The sequence below is a fragment of the Heterodontus francisci genome, chromosome 39, assembly GCF_036365525.1.
Source record: "Heterodontus francisci isolate sHetFra1 chromosome 39, sHetFra1.hap1, whole genome shotgun sequence".
In the NCBI taxonomy this organism is placed as follows: domain Eukaryota; kingdom Metazoa; phylum Chordata; class Chondrichthyes; order Heterodontiformes; family Heterodontidae; genus Heterodontus; species Heterodontus francisci.
In genome coordinates, this window is record NC_090409.1 from 30,532,247 (window position 1) to 30,550,888 (window position 18,642).

Consider the following 18,642-nt stretch of genomic DNA (forward strand, 5'->3'; position numbering starts at 1 on the left):
CCGCGTTATCCAAGGTTCCCGAAACTTGTCAAACTTATCCTTCTTCCTCACAGGAACATGCTGGTCCTGGATTCTAATCAACTGACATTTGAAAGACTCCCACATGTCAGATGTTGATTTACCCTCTAACAGCCGCCCCCAATCTAAATTCTTCCGTTCTTGGTCACAGCAATGACTTCTCGATAGCCAATACAGAATCTCGTAGATCCATCCGCCTTGGGCACTAATACAACAGGAGAACTCCAGCTTCTTTGACTAGGTCATTGTCTAGCATGTATTGGATCTCCTCTCAGCCTTCGCCCATTTTATCGTGTCGCTATGGGTTTTGTTTAATAGGTGGGGTCTCCCCGACATCCATATTATGAATGGTGCTGCACACTTCCTACACACACCCCCCACCCACCCCAGGACAATCAAGGCCCATAAGTGGCCAATTAGCAACCACTTAAGGGCCTCTACCCGCTATTACAGGCCTCAAAAAACCCACCTGATGAAACAAGATGGCCTTCTTGCGGGTTGTGGGGAGGGGGGGTGCCCTCCTGATCGGGCACCTTGTGCCCCGCCGAGGGCCGCCCCTGAAGCCCCAACCGCCCCCAACGCACAATACTCTCCCCGCGCCCCCCGCACTAACCGACCCCAACCCTTGCCTCACCGGAGCCCGACCGATTGTCCCCAGCGAGGCCCTAAAAACGTTACCTTTTTACCGGGGCCATCCTTCATCTTCTTCCAATAGCTGGGTGTAGTCCCGGCAGTAGGCCGCTCTCCCGGTGGGGTTGCTGGGACTAAGAGCTGCCGGCCTGCTGATTGGCCAGCAGCTCAATTAGGCGGGACTTCCTGCCTCAAGGAGGTGGAAGTCCCGCCCAAGACCAATTAAGGGCCTGGGGACTGTAAAATCTGGTTTCACTCCCCAGGCCTGGTGGAGGCAGGCTCGCCACCGACTTTCCAGTCGGTGGGCGGGGCCTCCCGCCCGACGGAAAGTTCCGGCCAATGTGTCTAGCCTCCCTAAGAAGTTGTTTCTTTCTCCAGTCTGGAGTGTTGATCAAGTTATTGACCTCATTGATCTTTTACCCCACGCAGTACGGACCCTGTAACGGCAACGGCACCAGATCCTCATCCCCTGTTTTAAATGTCCGAGCCTCAGCTTGTTTGTCTGCTTGCCTTGTCATGTTCTGCAGGGAGGCTTTAAGGTGTTCCTTAGCCATAACCCATGCTGTTGCGGAAGACTGATACATGATTTAACAATGAGGTTTCCTCCCTTTGATTGAGAAATGTTTCTTTGATCAGCTTAAGGGAGCCTCTTACCTCATGTCAACGGACTGAAGCTTGTCAATTTGTTGGGTGAATCTCTTGTGGTGAACAGCAGAACAGCTAACCCTTTGCCCTGATCATGTGGAGGTTTCAGGCAAACCCCCCACCCGCCAATGCACATGATTTCCCCACATGCACGTTAAAGCTTAGAATTGCAACCCCTGACTGGAAAGACATTTGCATAGTAACTAGCAGAGTTGGAATGAGGGACGAAGGTCCATGCTCTGACCCATTCAACCGACAATGGACTTTTGATTACCAGACACTGAAGGTAGTGGGAGCTAGCATTCCAGGTCGACTGCTAAGATAGCAGAATCCACAAACACAGAAGAAGTGGTCAGACCAGTTTTAGTCACATGACTAGCTGGCTGTTGAGGTTTGAACTTCCAACAAGGCATTTGAACTCAGAAAGCCGGGAACTCCTGGAACTGAAGCAGAACCCTCTCCTGTCTGCCTGCTCACCTCCCAGAGAACTGAAACTTGTGAAAACACGTGAACCTCAAAGAGAGAAAAGTCTCCTACATGAACAAGGTTTCAGAAGAACACTGGGCCCTAATGAACAGCAAGACTACCTACAATCAAGTGAGCTCGAAGCACAGTAAACAAGAAACTCTTCTGATATTGCCTCAAATCCCTCTCTACTATATTTTCCTCTCCTCTTTTCTGTCCCTATTTACATGTGTGTATCGCGTGTGCATGCTAGAGTGGGCACATCGTATATCCATAGGAGTGAACTGTATTAGAGTTTAAGTTTAAGTTCTAATAAAATTTCATCTTTCTTCTTTAAACCTCAGAAAGCCTGTGTGAATTGGTTTCTTTATCATATAATTAGAAAGCTGTGAACAAGGACTCACAAAGAGGACAGCTCAAAACACAGTGTATTTGAAAGTAAAACCCTGTTACAATAAGAGCAGATAAAGACAGCAAAAGACCCCTAGACACATTTTTCACCTGGTCGTAACAGGGGGTTACCCACAACAGTAGGCTCAGATCATGGTTTTCAGGTTTGGGGATATTTCTAGAGCTCCTTGTGACAGTGGCTGATATTCCAAGGATTTTAGCTGTTCGATGCTGAGGCTATGGATTACCTCATGGAATACCCGGGACATAAAATTAGATCCTTGATCCGATTGGATTTCTTCAGGCAGCCCGTAACGTCTGAAAATTTAGCCCCCTGGACCACAGCTCTTGTTGTGATTTTCCTTACAGGTATAGGAACGTAGGAAATAGGAGCAGGGGAAGGCCATTCGGCCCCTCGAGCCTGCTCCACCATTCAAATGAGGCCATATGGATTGAGCTAAGGAACAAAAAAGGGGCAATCACAGTGCTGGGAGTGTACTATAGACCCCCAAGCAGCCAGAGAGAGATGGAAGAGCAGATATATAGACAAATCTCTGAGAAGTGCAAGAACAATAGGGCAGTAATAGTAGGGGGATTTTAACTACCCCGATATTAACTGGGATAATTTTAACGTGAAAGGAATTGAGGGAGAAAAATTCCTGAGGTACATTCAGGAGAACTTTTTTGCCCAGTATGTAGCAAGTCCAACAGGAGAGGGCGCAGTTTTAGACTTAGTTTTAGGAAATGAAGATGGGCAGGTGGAAGGAGTGGCAGTGGGAGAGCATTTTGGCGATAGTGATCATAATTCAGTCAGTTTTAACAGAATTATGGAAAAGGACAGAAATAGAACAAGAGCCAAAGTTCTCAATTGGGGCAAGGCCAATTTTACTAAACTGTGGAGTGATTTAGCGAAAGTAGACTGGAAATAACTACTTGAGGGTAAATCAGTGTCAGAACAGTGGGAGGCATTCAAAGGGGAGATTCAAGGGGTTCAGAGTAAACATGTTCCCACAAAGAAAAAGGGTGAGGCGGCCAAATCTGGAGTCTCATGGATGTCAAGGAGCCTAGAGAGTAAGATAAGGCAGAAAAGGAAAGCTTATGTCCGACACCGAGAACACTACTACAGAAAGCCAAGAAGAATGTAGAAAGCGGAGGGGTGAAGGTGAAATCAAAAAGGAAATTAGGAAAGCAAAGAGAGAGAATGAAAGAATATTGGCAAGCAAAATCAAGGTGAACCCAAATATGTTTTATCAATACATTAAGAGTTAGAGGGTAACTAAGGAGAGAGTAGGGCCCATAAAAGACCAAAAAGGTAACCTATGTGCAGGGGCAGAAAATGTTGGTATGGTTCTTCATGAAAACTTTGCGTCTGTCTTCACAAAAGAGGGGGACGGTGCAGATATTGTAGTTAAGGAAGATGAGTGTGAAGTATTGGATGTGATAAACAAAGGGAGAGAGGAAGTATTAATGGGATTAGCACCTTGAAAGTTGATAAATCACCACAGCCAGATGAAATGTACCCCAGGCTGTTAAAAGAAGCAAGAGAGGAAATAGCAGAAGGTCTGATCGTCATTTTCCAGTCCTCACTGGATACAAGTGTGATGCCGGAAGATTGGAGAACTGCTAATGTTGTACCTCTGTTTAAAAACAGTGTGAAGGATAGACCAAAATAATTACAGGCCAGTCAGTCTAACCTCAGTCGTGGGCAAATTATTGGAATCTATTCTGAGAGACAGGATAAACTGTCACATAGAAAGGCACAGGTTAATCAAGGATAGTCAGCATGGATTTGTTAAGGGAAGATCTTGTTTGACCAACTTGATCACATTTTTTGAAGAAGTAACAAGGAAGATAGATGAGGGTAGTGCAGTTGATGTGGTCTACATGGATTTTAGCAAGGCTTCTCACAAGGTCCCACATGACAGACTGGTTAAAAAAATAAAATCCCATGGGATTCAGGGAAATGCAGCAAGGTGGATATAAAATTGGCTCAGTGGCAGGAAACAAAGGGTAACTGTTGATGGTTGTTTTAGCAACTGGAGGGCTGTTTCCAGTGGCGTTCTGCAGGGCTCAGTACTGGGTCCCCTGCTCTTGTGATATATATTAACGATTTGGACGTAAATTTAGGGGCATGATCAAGAAATTTGCAGATGACACGAAGATTGTCCGTGTGGTACATAGCGAGGTAGATAGTTGTAGGCTGCAAGAAGATATTGATGGTCTGGTCAGATGGGCAGCAAAGAGGCAAATGGAATTCAACCCGGAGAAGTGTGAGGTGATGCATTTGAGAAAGTCAAACAAGGCAAAGGAATACACGATAAATGGGAAAATACTGAGAAGTGTAGAGGAAGTGAGGGATCTTGGAGTGAATGTCCACAGATTCCTGAAGGTAGGAGGATAGGTCGATAATGTGGTTCAGAAGGCATATGGAATCCTTTCCTTTATTAGCTGAGGTATAGAATATAAGAGTAGGGAGGTTATGCTGGAACTGTATAACTCATTGGTTAGACCACAACTTGAGTACTGTGTGCAGTTCTGGTCACCTCATTACAGAAAAGATGTAATTGCAGTAGAGAGGGTACAGAGGAGATTTATGAGATGTTACCAGGACTGGAAAAATGCAGCTATGAGGAAAGATTGGATAGGCTGGGGTTGTTCTCCTTGGAACAGAGAAGGCTGAGGGGAGATCTGATTGAAATGTACAAAATTGTGAGAGGCCGGGATAGAGTGAAGGTGAAGGGTCTATTCACCTTAACAGAGAGATCAGTGATGAGGGGGCATAGATTTAAAGTGATTGGTAGAAGAATTAGAGGGGAGATGAGGAAAAGCCTTTTCAACCAGAGGGTGGTTGGGGGTCTGGAACTCACTGCGAAGCTCAACTCATTCAAAAGGAGTCTGGATATGCACCTCAAGTGCCGTAATCTGCAGGGCTACGGACCAAATACTGGAAGGTGGGATTAGAATAGGTGGATCGTTTTTCGGCCGTCACAGACTTGATGGGCCAAGTGGCCTCTTTCTGTGCCTTAAACTTTCTATGAATCTATGATCAACACTTCCCAATCTCTCACCATTTGAGAAATACTCCGTCTTTCTGTTTTTTCTACCAAAGTGGATAACTTCACATTTTTCCACGTTATATTCCATCTACCATGTTTCTTGTCCACTCACTTAGCCTGTCTAAATCCACTTGAAGCCTATTTACATCCTCCTCACAACTCACAATCCCACCTAGTTTTATGTCATCAGCAAACTTGGAATTTGGTCCCCACGTCCAAATCATTGATATAGATTGTGAATAACTGGGGCCCAAGCACTGATCCTTGCGGTACCCCACTAGTCACAGCCTGCCAACCTGCGAATGACCCATTTATTCCTACTCTCTGTTTTCTGTCTGTTAAACCAATTCTCATTCCAGGCCAGTATATTACACCCAATCCCAATTGCTTTAATTTTGCTTCCTAACCCCCTGTTATCAAAATCCTTCTGAAAATTCAAATAAACCACATCCACTGGTTCCCCCTTATCTATTCTGCTAGTCACATCCTTAAAACCTCTTTGCTAATCTTTTCCCTTTTACATACCTATAGAAGCTTTTTACAGTCCATTTTTATGTTTCTCGTTAGTTTACTTTCACATTCTGTTTTTCTTTATCAGTTTCTTGGTCCTCCTTTGCTGAATTCTAAAATGCTCCCAATCCTCAGGCTTACTGCTTTTCTCGGCAACTTTAGAAGCCTCTTCTTTTGCTTTTGTACAATCTTTAATTCTCTTGTTAGCCATGGTTGGATCACCTTTCCTGCTGGGGTTTTGTGCCTCAAAGGAATGTAAATTTGTTGAAACTATGTATTTAAATGCTATCCATTTCCTGTCTACCATCATACCTTTTAATGTCGCTTCCCAATGTACTACAGCCAATTTGCCCCTCATACTTTTGTAGTTTCCTCTGCTTAGATTTAACACCCGAGTTTAGGACTGAACTACATCACCTTCAAACTTCGTGTAAAATTCTATCATATTATGGTCACTATTTCCTAGAGGCTCTTTTAAAACAAGATTATTAATTAGCTCTTTCTCAATTTATGATCAATTTACCTCCCATTTCCAATTCATTCATTTATTCAAATGTTTCAAATTCCGGACGACGAGCCCCCAATCTATTACAGACGGGGGGGGGGGGGAGATGATAGAGATGGTTGCCCTTTTTTCATCTCTCAACTGACTGATGACAATGTTTTGTTTAAAAAAAAGTGTTTTATTCCCTGAGCATTTTAATGGTCAACAGACAGATGACAGGTTTTCTCATAAGTTTAAGAGAAAGATAAATATTTATTATACAACACCCGAAAACGTACGCAACTTCACAAACTCTCACATGCATGCACACACGAAAGAAAAGATAGAGATTAAAAAATAACACGCATTTAGGTCTGGTGGTATAAAATGTCCTGTTTAACTTGTGTTTCCCCGGGAATGAAGACTTGAAACGATGCAGGCCTGTAGGCTTTTTCCTTTGTTCACTGAAGAAAGACTTGGGAGGTTTAGGAAAATGGATGTATTGCTGCGGTTTGCTTTTGTTGTATTCTAGCCAGAGGTAACTGGTGAAGTCCTGGTATGATTTCTCAGGTAGGGAGTTCAAGGCCAGACTCCAGTTGTTGCCTACTTGTAATTCAAAGCTGGTAATCTTAGCTGGTCTTGTCTCTTCAATGGCATCGATTGATCTCTCTGTCTTCTTTCTCTGGCTCAAAAAGAAGCAAATTATCTAAATGGTGAGAGATTGCAGAGCTCTGAGATGCAGAGGGATCTGGGTGTCCTAGTGCATGGATCGCAAAAGGTTAGTATGCAGGTACAGCACATAATTAGGAAAGCTAATGGAGTGTTATCGTTTATTGTGAAGGGAATTGAATACAAAAGTAGGGAGGTTATGCTTCAGCTATACAGGGCATTGGTGAGACCACATCAGGAGTACTGTGTACAGTACTGGTCTCCTTATTTAAGGGAGGATGTAAATGCGTTGGAGGCAGCACAGAGGTTTACCAGACTAATACCTGGAATGGGCGGGCTGTCCTATGAGGAAAGATTGGACAGGCTAGGCTTGTATCCATTGGAATTTGGAAGAGTAAGAGGCGACTTGATTGAAACATATAAGATCCTGAGGGGTCTTGACTAGGTGGATGTGGAAAGGATGTTTCCCCTTGTGGGAGAATCTAGAACTAGGGGTCACTGTTTAAAAATAAGACAGAGATGAGGAGAATTTTTTTCTCTCAGAGGGTCGTGAGTCTTTGGAATTCTCTTCCTCAAAATGTGGTGGAGACAGAGTCTTTGAATATTTTAAAGCCGAGGTAGATAGATTCTTGATAAGCAAGGAGGTGGAAGGTTATCGGGGGGTAGGTGGGAATGTGGAGTAATCAGTTCAACTATGAACTTACTGAATGGCGGAGCAGGCTCGATGGGCCAAGTGGCCTTCTCCTGCTCCTAATTCATATGTTCATCTGCACAGAATGTCTCTTATTAAAACTTCTTATGAGAAATCTGGTCTCTGTCGTGTAACCAGAGTTCCTCTCCCATTGTCCTCATAAATGGTGTGTGGTGGTGAGGCCATTCTTGGACAATGGAGTCTGGCTGTCACTCATCTTCATTCCATTTTGATAAAGTGGAGTTTTTTTCACTCCCATTCGCTTGAGTTTGACCCAACTCATTGTTAACCCAATTCACTGGAGAGAAGTAGCCATTAACACAGAATGGGTCATTTATATTTTAATGCCTTATCCAAGGCTTGTTCAGACATGAAGATCGGCTAAGGGTTCTTGCAGTTTCCATGCATATGAGTGGTACAGGATAAGGTCACCTGATCTCTTGATTCCATTTTGTTTTGTAGGAAAAGCGTCCGATTTTTGTTTGTTGCTTGTTTCATGAGGTCATTCTATAGTTCATAGTTTCTCCTTGCGTGTGCATGACACCTCCCCACAAAAAGGTGAACAATGAAATTCCTTGTGTTATGCACACTGGAAGTGTAATACAAACTATGGACTAACTCTGAAGAGTTATGAAAAACTGACTTTGTCTTTTAAAAAAAAATGAACCTTTATTTCAAAAAGTGAACAATGGTCCGAAATGGCCACTGAACTGCCTGACAAAGACAAAGGACAAATCTTCAAAGCTAAGAGGTGCCAGTTGCACCTCAACCTGTAAACATTCCAGAATTGAATGTCTTCTTCTGAAACAAAGAAGGTGTGAATTAGCCACGTCCTGGGCCATTGTGTGATCACCATGGGAAAGAGATAAGAATGTCTTCTACCAGGAGGTGGGAGGTGACACTGTTTTATCTTACAAAAGACAAACCGAGAGAAAGAGAGAAGCAACATCCTCACAGCTTGTGTTGCAGCCAAGTCAGAAAGCACCTGCCCAGCTGCAGAACCTTACATCCACATTATACAGCAGTGAGAACTAGAAGAGACCCACCATCTTCAACTGAACCTTCAATCAAGAGAGAAATCTACAATCATCTCAGGCCTGCACCCATTGAGGACTTGATTTCCAAGAGAATCCAACAGGTTTACCGTGACCTCCCCACACCCCCACTAAAAGTCAACTTCCTTTTTCCCTTCTGTATCTGTGTGTGTGTGTGTGTGTGTGTGTGTGTGTGTGTACGCGTGTGAGTGAATGAGTGAATGGAAGCATTTGCGACAGTTTTGGAATAAGGCGTATTGATCAATAAACAACTGTTTTTTGTGTTTTTAAAAGACCTACAAGGAAACACCAAGGAACTAAACCCTAATACAAATACACTTGTGGTCAGGTGGGGAGGTGAACAGTGAGAACCACCCATGTTGCACCACGTGGCTGAACTGAGGGCTCAAAGTCAGTATCTGAACCACCAGATAAACCATCGATTTGGAAAATGGGAGGCAAATTGACCTCTAAAACTGTGGAATAATAAACAAACTTGTTTGCAGAGCAGGGAGAGATATCCCATGATAAGATAAACAAATTAAGTATTGAAGTTTTAAAAAGCTTAGCTACAGAGGTGGCAATCACTTTCAGATGGAAAGCAAAGAGACCTAAACTGGTGAAAAGTCTAGCCAACCATTTTAAACTTACCCCCGAACTAGAAGAAGGAAGCCTGGAATCAGAGACTGAAAAAGTAATTCTAGCTAGAATCCCGTTGCAGATGAATAGGAAGTACAGTTTCAGCTGTAAGGAAGGAAAAAGAGGAAAGAGAATTTCAGTTGCAAAGGGAAGAGATGCAATTTCAGAAGGAAAATTAGGAAAGAGAGATGCAAAGAGAGGAAAGGAAGCAGCCTTAAAGTTTGAATTACAGAGACTGCAAACCCAAAATGAAATGCTAACTGCCACTCAAACCTCATCCCCAATTCAGAATAAAACTTTGATGTGCTGAGATACTCAAGACCGATGCCAAAATTTAATGAGGAGGAGGTTGAGCCATATTTTATCTCATTTGAGAAAATAGCTACTGGGCTAAAATGGCCAAAAGATTTCTGAACTCTCCTCTTACAAGGTGAGCGTGCATTGGGCTCGTGAGGCTTTTCCCCTGCTATCAGAAGAAAGTTCCTCTCATTATGAACAAACTAAAACTGCAATTCTAAATACATATGACCTAGTACCGGAAGCATACAGACAGAAATACATACTCGCCCAGAAAAGACACACACAGACTTACATTGAATTCAAAAGAATTAAACATATCGCTTTTGATTGCTGGATATGGTCTCTCAAGCTAGAACCCTCATATGAAAATTTGAGAGAAGTGATGTTGGAAGAGTTTAAAAATAGCATCCCAAGTAGTGTAAGAACGCACATCGAAGAATAAAGTGTCACAAGAGTAAGGGAAGCAGCTAAAATGGGCGATGATTATGAATTAACACACAAATCCCTAACTCTGAATAAAGTTGGGTCTAGTAACTCATACAAGCTAGGGAGAGATAGCAGGGATGCAGAGGAAGCAGAAATGAGCTTGAGAGAATAGGAGAGCAGGGAAGGAAAACCCTACCAGTCTCCAACTTTTAAAAGAAGGAATCCAGGTGATAAAACCAGTAGGGGTCTGTCCGATTCCAGTGTGGCAAATCTGGGCATGTACAGGCCGATTGTTGGTCTACCAGCAGGAGGCGCCACAGTCAAGCTCGCATCTGTGGCTTTGAAAGGGGTAAGCCTGTATACTAATATCACTCAAGAGCAGAGCACATATCAGAACTCTTTGCACAAAAGGAAAATGACTCCTTTTGTGTCCTAAGCACCAGACAAGGAGATAACCACCCTCAGGGATGCTGGTTGTTTTCAAACCCTACTGGCAGCCAAGCTGACAGAAATGCCACCAGAAAGCAGAACAAATACCATGGTATTAATAAATGGGCTCACTAGCAAATGCCTGAAGGTTACCTTAGTTAAAATTTACTTACAGAGTAAGTTGGTCACTGGGGTGGATTCTGTCGGGTCATTCTGTGCTTACCCATGCAGGGGTAGAGGACATTGGGCAGATTAGGGAAACACCTATCTCTGAAGTAAAAGGGAAAGGGAAGTTAACATACCCAATAGTGAACCACACTTGTGAAAATCACAAGAAAACTAAAAGTGTGGATCTACCCACTGAAGAATCACACGGCCGGGCTCCAGATCCAAAACTAATCAAACCCAACAATTTAGATTCAGAACTCAGCAAGAACAAGGGACAGGAAGAAATTCCAGCTGCCTCGCAGAGGCTAAAAAAACATGTATCACCCACTATCTCCCTAAAAATAACAACTATCAAAGTGCCAGAGCTTGAATGGTTAACACCATGCATTGTGGAAGCAGTAGCTAAAGGGTTAAAGCTTGTACAAACAGTGAACCTTGCCACAAGTAGTAACAGAAATTTGCATACTACAAGCTTCTACAACAATCACATGGTCCTGGAGATTAACATTCCTAAAGTAGTACAAATTGGTGTGAAAAATGAGATCCAAGGACTTTCCTTTTTTACCCTTGTGGGTGAAGTGTCATACACACCAGAAGTGTGATGATACAAACTAGGGACTAAGGTAAGAGTTATGGAAAACTGACTTTGTCTTTAAAAAAATGAACCTTTATTTTAAAAAGTGAACAATGATCCAAAATGGCCACTGAAGTAAAAGGGGACTGGCCTTTTGTGTATTCAAAGTGTCTGGCAAAGACAAAGGATACATTTTCAAAGCTAAGAGGTGTCAATTGCATCTCAACCTATAAACATTTCAGAATTTAACGTCTTCTTCTGAAACAAAGAAAGTGTGAATTAGCCACGTCCTGGGCCATTGTGCGATCACCAGGGGAAGTGAACGTCTCCTACCAGGAGGTGAGAGGTGACACAGTTTTACCTTAACAAGAGACAGTGAGAGAGAGAGAGAGAGAGAGAGAGAGAAGCAGCATCCTAACAGCTTGTGTTGCAGCCAAGCCAGAAGACAGAATCCTACGTCTATCTTATCCAACAGTGAGTACTAGAAGTGACCCACCATCTTCAACTGAACATCCAATCAAGACAGAAATCTACAATCATCTCAGGCCTGCGCCCATCGAGGACTTGATTTCCAAGAAAATTTAACAGGTTTACCGTGACGTCCCCTCCAGTAAAGGTCACTTTCTTTTCCCCCTTCTCTATCTGTCTCTTTCTGCGTGTGTGTGTATGTGCGTGAGCAAACACTTACACACATTCATTCACATGCATTCGTCAGTCACTATCACTAGGCTTGCTGGTGGTATTGTCTGTTTAAACTCGGGACAGAGCGTCTGCAATGGTGTTATTTTTTCACGCAATGCTCGGGATTTTTAAGTTAAACAGCTGGAGGATGAAACTCCATTTGAACAACCTGGCGTTGTCAATGTTTCTCGGGATGTTAAAATGTTTGTGGTCAGTGTATGTTAGAATTTCGCTGTGTCTGTTATTAATATAGACCTCGAAATGTTAAAGGGCCAGCAGATGGCCCAATGCTCCTGGTGCTGTTGCCGGCAAGCTTTAGAAAGATACTTTTGACTGTTTAAAAACTAGAATTTTAGTTTGAGGTTTTGTTTTTAGCACTTTTTTCTGTAAGTGTTAAGGTTATTTGTGATGCTGGGCAGGGTTGTTGGATGCAATGCATTGCTCAACAGCATAGTTGTAATGGTGTTCACTTTAAAACAAAATTGTATTGCCCCTGTTTGAACATGAATTGTTTGTTCCTTGAACATTTATGGCCTGCCAGACACAGTGGCGCAGTGGTTAGCACCGCAGCCTCACAGATCCAGGGACCCGGGTTCGATTCTGGGTACTGCCTGTGCGGAGTTTGCAAGTTCTCCCTGTGACCGCATGGGTTTTCGCCGGGTGCTCCGGTTTCCTCCCACAGCCAAAGACTTGCAGGTAAATAGGCTGTTGTAAATTGCCCCCCTTGTAGGTAAGTGGTAGGGAATATGGGATGACTGTAGGGTTAGTATAAGTGGGTGGTTGTTGGTTGGCACAGACTCGGAGGGCCGAAGAGCCTGTTTCAGTGCTGTATCTCTTTAAAAAAAAAATGTGGCCCTCAGGTCGAAGGGTTTTCCCACCCCTGTGCTAAAGGAACAAGTGAACAAACAAACGATGGGCCGAAAGGAGTTGTAAATGGTTACAACAGAATAGCAAAGGGTAAAGGAGGCATGTGGAGAAAGTAGAGACAGCCCCTGTAATCTGAGGATGTGTCGAGAGTCTTACTGGAAAAAGTATTTGCCTCTCACTGGGAATGTCTCTCCCACCTCACTGGGAATATTGGTCTCAAACGACAGGGAATATCATCCCCACCTCACTAGGAATATTGATCCCGTCTCAATGGGAATATGGGTCCCATCTCACTGGGAACATCGCTATTATCTCATTGGGAATATCAGTCTCATTTCACTGGGAGTGTTCACATCATCTGGCTGGGAATATCTGTCCTGTCTCTAGTGTCAGCCAAAACCCCCACCTACTAAGACTGAGGCACACATTATTTTGCTACATGAATATTAAAACTTAAAATTGCAAGTCCCTGACCGGAAAGACATTTCCATGGTAACCGACAGTGTTGGAACAAGGGACAAAGGGCCATGCCCTGACTCATTCAACCAACAATGGACTTTTGATTACCAGACATTGAAGGTAGGGGAGCTAGCATTCCAGAGACTGCTAAGGTCCAATCCACAAACCTCGCAGGAGAGACTGTTCCATATAAGGAACTAGTCACATGACTAACCTGCTCGGCATCCTGGGAGTTTTTTTTCAATTTGAACTCCCAACAAAGGAATGTCAAGAGACAAAGCTGTGTGATCATGGAGTGAAGAAGGCTGTGCTCCTGGAACTGAAGCAGAACCCTTTCTGCCTGCCTCCATCGCTTTCCCACGGAACTGAATCTTGTGAAGACACATTAACTCAGAGAGAGAAAAATCTCCCATGTGAACAAGATTTACAAGGAATACTGAGCCCCAATGAAACGCAAGACCATATCTTGCGAGCTGGAGAAACAGTAACAAGATATTGCCTCAAACTGTTCTACTTATCTTTCCTTCTGCTCTTTTCTGTCTCTATTTGCCTGTGTGTATCGCGCATGCTAGCGTGGGTGTGTCATATATCTGTAGGCGTTAACCGTATTAGAGTTTAAGTTTAAGGTTTAATAAATTTCGTCTTTCTTCTTTAAAGCACAGAAAGCCTGTTTGTGCTCATTTATTTGCCTTATAATTGGAAAGCGGTGAACAAGGATTTACAAAGGGGGAGCTCAAAACACAGTGTGTTTAAAATTAAACCCTGTTACACTAAGACCAGGTGAAGATAGTAACAGACCCCTGGACACCTTTCGCACCTGGTTGTAACACTAGGAATTTTGATTTCATCCCACTGGGATAATCGGTCCCATCTCACTGGGAATATCAGTCCCATCTCACTGGGAATATTGATTCCATTTCACTGGAAATATCGATCATGTCTCACGAGGAATATCGATTGCTCCTCACTGAGAATATTGGCCCTGTTTCACTGGGAATATTGGTCCCGTTCACAGGAATATCAATTCCATCCTGCTAGGAATATTGGTCCCATCTCACTGGGAATATTGGTCCCGTCTCACAGGGAATATCAATCCCACCTCACAGGGAATATCAATCCCACCTCAATGGAATTATCAATCATTTCTCACTGGGAATATGGGTCCCACTATACTGGGAATTCTCCTTCTTCAGGCTCTGCCAGTAGTGACTCCTCATCCTCAATCTCCAAAGTGTTTTCAATCTCCATTTCAGCGCCCCTTGCTACCTCTCTTTTGCATTCCCTGAACTTCCCCTAAGCCTCGTCGCCTGCTAAACTCACCCACCCATTCTTGTGGGCACCCCTTCAGCTTCCCGCCTCTCCACTGCCATGCTCCCGATCACACACAAGGCCGCCTCTGACTATTTGTTTTTATCCCTCACAAGCCACATTCCTCTACCCACTTCCTTGTGCCCCCTGGGCAAATCTCCCCCACCCCCACTACCTACCCTTTGACCCTCCATTCATCGCGATAATTCTGTTGATCTGCTCAACCACCTCCTCACCACCATCTTTGATGCTCTTGTCCTCTGCAAGACCTTCTGTCTCCTATCCTGGCCATTTCTCCTGGTAGGGCTTGTGTTTCATTCAGCTTAAGTCCATGCGGCATAGACCTCCGTATACATGACTGGCCTACCATTCATTGACCACCTGTGTGACTAGGTCAAACGCCACTGGGAATCAGTCTCCTCGGCGAAAAATCACTCACAGCATCATTCAGGAGGCTCCGGTTCCTATCCTGTACACTACCTCCTTAAAGGCTTGGGTTTTACTTCCCCCAGGCCCCCAAGCCTCCCTGCAACGCTGCAACCCCTCACAGCAACAGACCAGCAATAACCTCTTCTCAGTGACAGTCTGTATAAGCATGGTGTGTTAACCCTCCTTAGTCGACTGGATGTCTCTGCGGCCTAGTATTACCATTTACATTATCAACCCTATTGAAATACTTGGACGCCATTCAGTGACTGAATTAACCAACCTTCATCAAAGGAAGCCAGGCTGTGAGATCATAAACCAATATTTCTTTATTAACATTGAGCAGTAAGTGCACAACGTCCTATTAATACAGTCAGTTCAAGTGTATCACAGTAACACAGCAGCACATTACACTGAGATATTATGCTGAACGTCCAGGACTGATACGGTTAGGTTCGATCAAATCAACATAGGGCTGACTGTTAATTTGAATAACTAATCGGTTTACTGCACAGATGCAGGCCATTCGGCCCAACTAGACCATGCTGATGTTTGTGCTCCACAAGAGCCACGTCCCACCCCTTCTTCCTCTCACCTTATCAACACATCCTGCTATTCCTTTCCCCCTCAAGTGCTTATCTAGCTTCCTCTAAAATGCATCTATGACATTCACCACAACCGGACCGTGTGTTCCACATTCCCACCAATCTCTGGATAAAGATGTTACTCCTGAATTCCTCATTGGATTTATCAGTGACTGTCTTATATTGATGACCCCTAGTTCTGAACTTTCCCACCAGTGTAAACATATCCAGTTTCCCCCACTGACCCACTCCAGGCCCCTTCCTCACTGACCCTCCCCAGGTCCATCCCTTACTGACCCTCTCAGGCCCCTCCCCCACGGACCCACTCCAAAACCCTCCCCCACTGACCCTCTCCAGGCCCCTCCCCCACAGACCCTCTCCAGGCACCTTCCCCACTGACCCTCCCCAGGCCCCTCCCTTACTGACCCTCTCAGGCCCCTCCCGCACTGACTCACTCCAGGCCCCTCCCCCACTGACCCACTCCAAGCACCTCCCCCACAGACGCACCCCAGGCGCCTTCCCCACTGACTCACTCCAGGCCCCTCCCCCACGGACCCACTCCAAAACCCTCCCCCACTGACCCTCTCCAGGCCCCTCCCCCACTGACCCACTCCAAAATCCTCCCCCACGGACCCTCTCCAGGCACCTTCCCCACTGACCCACTCCAAGCCCCTCCCCCACAGACCAACTCCAAGCCCCTGCCTCTCAGATCCACTCCAGGCGCCTTCCCCACTGACCCTCCCCAGTCCCCTCCCCCACTGACCCACTCCAAAACCCTCCCCCACTGACTCTCTCCAGGCCCCTCCCCCACTGACCCACTCCAAAACCATCCCCCACAGACCCTCTCCAGGCCCCTCCCCCACTGACCCATTCCAGGCCCTTCCCCCACAGACCCACTCCAGGCCCCTCCCTCACCCTCCCCAGCCCCTCCCTTACTGACCCTCTCCAGTCCCCTCCCTCACTGACCCACTCCAAAACCCTCCCCCACCGACCCTCTCCAGGCACCTTCCCCACTGACCCACTCCAAGCCCCTCCCCCACAGGCCCACTCCAGGCCCCTCCCTCACTGACCCTCCCCCGACCCCTCCCTTACTGACCCTTTCAGGCCCCTCCCGCACTGACTCACTCCAGGCCCCTCCCCCACTGACCCACTCCAGGCACCTCCCCCACTGACCCACTCCAAGCACCTCCCCCACAGACCCACTCCAGGCGCCTTCCCCACTGACTCACTCCAGGCCCTTCCCCCACAGAACCACTCCAAGCCCCTGCCTCACAGATCCACTCCAAGCGCCTTCCCCACTGACCCTCTCCAGTCCCCTCCCTCACTGACCCACTCCAAAACCCTCCCCACTGACCCTCTCCAGGCCCTTCCCCCACTGACCCACTCCAAAACCATCCCCCACAGACCCTCTCCAGGCCCCTCCCCCACAGACCCACTCCAGGCCCCTCCCTCACTGACACTCCCCAGCCCCTCCCTTACTGAACCTCTCAGGCCCCTCCCGCACTGACTCACTCCAGGCCCCTCCCCCACTGACCCACTCCAAGCCCCTCCCCCACAGACCCACTCCAGGCCCCTCCCTCACTGACCCTCCCCAGGCCCCTCCCTTACTGACCCTCTGAGGCCCCTCCCGCACTGACTCACTCCAGGCCCCTCCCCCACTGACCCACTCCAGGCCCCTCCCCCACTGACCCTCTCCAAGCACCTCCCCCACAGACCCACTCCAGGCGCCTCCCCCACTGACTCTCTCCAGTCCCCTCCCCCACTGACCCACTCCAAGCCCCTCCCCCACAGACCCACTCCAAGCCCCTTCCCCCACAGACCCACTCCAAGCCCCTGCCTCACAGATCCACTCCAGGCGCCTTCCCCACTGACCCTGTCCAGTCCCCTCCCTCACTGACCCACTCCAAAACCCTCCCCCACTGACCCTCTCCAGGCACCTTCCCCACTGACCCACTTCAAGCCCCTCCCCCACAGACCCACTCCAAGCCCCTCCCCCACTGAGCCATTTCAATCCCATCCCCCACACTGACCCACCCCAAGCCCCTCCCCCACAGACCCACTCCAGGCCCCTCCCCCACTGAGCCACTTCAATCCCATCCCCCACACTGACCCACCCCAAGCCCCTCCCCCACTGAGCATCTCCAAGCCCTTCCCCCACTGACCCACTCCAAGCCCCTCCCCCACAGAACCACTCCAGGCCCCTCCCCCACTGACCCTCTCCAGGCCTCTCCCCCACTGACCCACTCCAAGCCCCTCCCCCACAGACCCACTCCAAGCCCCTGCCTCACAGATCCACTCCAGGCGCCTTCCCCACTGACCCTCTCCAGTCCCCTCCCGCACTGACCCACTCCAAGCCCTTCCCCCACTGACCCACTCCAAGCCCCTCCCCCACAGAACCACTCCAGGCCCCTCCCCCACTGACCCTCTCCAGGCCTCTCCCCCACTGACCCACTCCAAGCCCCTCCCCCACAGACCCACTCCAAGCCCCTGCCTCACAGATCCACTCCAGGCGCCTTCCCCACTGACCCTCTCCAGTCCCCTCCCGCACTGACCCACTCCAAGCCCCTCCCCCACAGACCCACTCCAAGCCCCTCCCCCACTGAGCCATTTCAATCCCATCCCCCACACTGACCCACCCCAAGCCCCTCCCCCACAGACCCACTCCAGGCCCCTCCCCCACTGAGCCACTTCAATCCCATCCCCCACACTGACCCACCCCAAGCCCCTCCCCCACTGAGCATCTCCAAGCCCTTCCCCCACTGACCCACTCCAAGCCCCTCCCCCACAGAACCACTCCAGGCCCCTCCCCCACTGACCCACTCCAAGCCCCTGCCTCACAGATCCACTCCAGGCGCCTTCCCCACTGACCCTCTCCAGTCCCCTCCCGCACTGACCCACTCCAAGCCCCTCCCCTACAGACCCACTCCAGGCCCCTCCCTCACTGACCCTTTCAGGCCCCTCCCGCACTGACTCACTCCAGGCCCCTCCCCCACTGACTCACTCCAGGCCCCTCCCCCACTGACCCCCTCCAGGCCCCTCCCCCACTGGCCAACATCAGGCCCCTCCCCCATTGACCCTCCGGGCGCCTTCTTCACAACCAATCGCGTGGCGGACGAGCGGACGTTGCGTCTCAGTACGCCGCGCTGCTCGCTGGGAAGTGTAGTTTTCAATTGCGCGAATACCGGAAGA

At 47.5% G+C, this 18,642-nt stretch overlaps 1 protein-coding gene across 1 annotated transcript in view; it reads left to right on the top strand.

Annotated features, from left to right (window-relative positions):
- Positions 1-13,340: 13,340 nt before the first annotated feature.
- Positions 13,341-18,642, top strand: part of LOC137352859 (platelet-activating factor acetylhydrolase IB subunit alpha1-like) — a 24,190-nt gene continuing 18,888 nt past the window's right edge. Inside the window, exon 1 of the mRNA XM_068018711.1 lies at positions 13,341-13,619. Coding sequence (XP_067874812.1) covers positions 13,341-13,619 — 279 coding nt within the window. The remainder of the gene's footprint in view (positions 13,620-18,642) is intronic.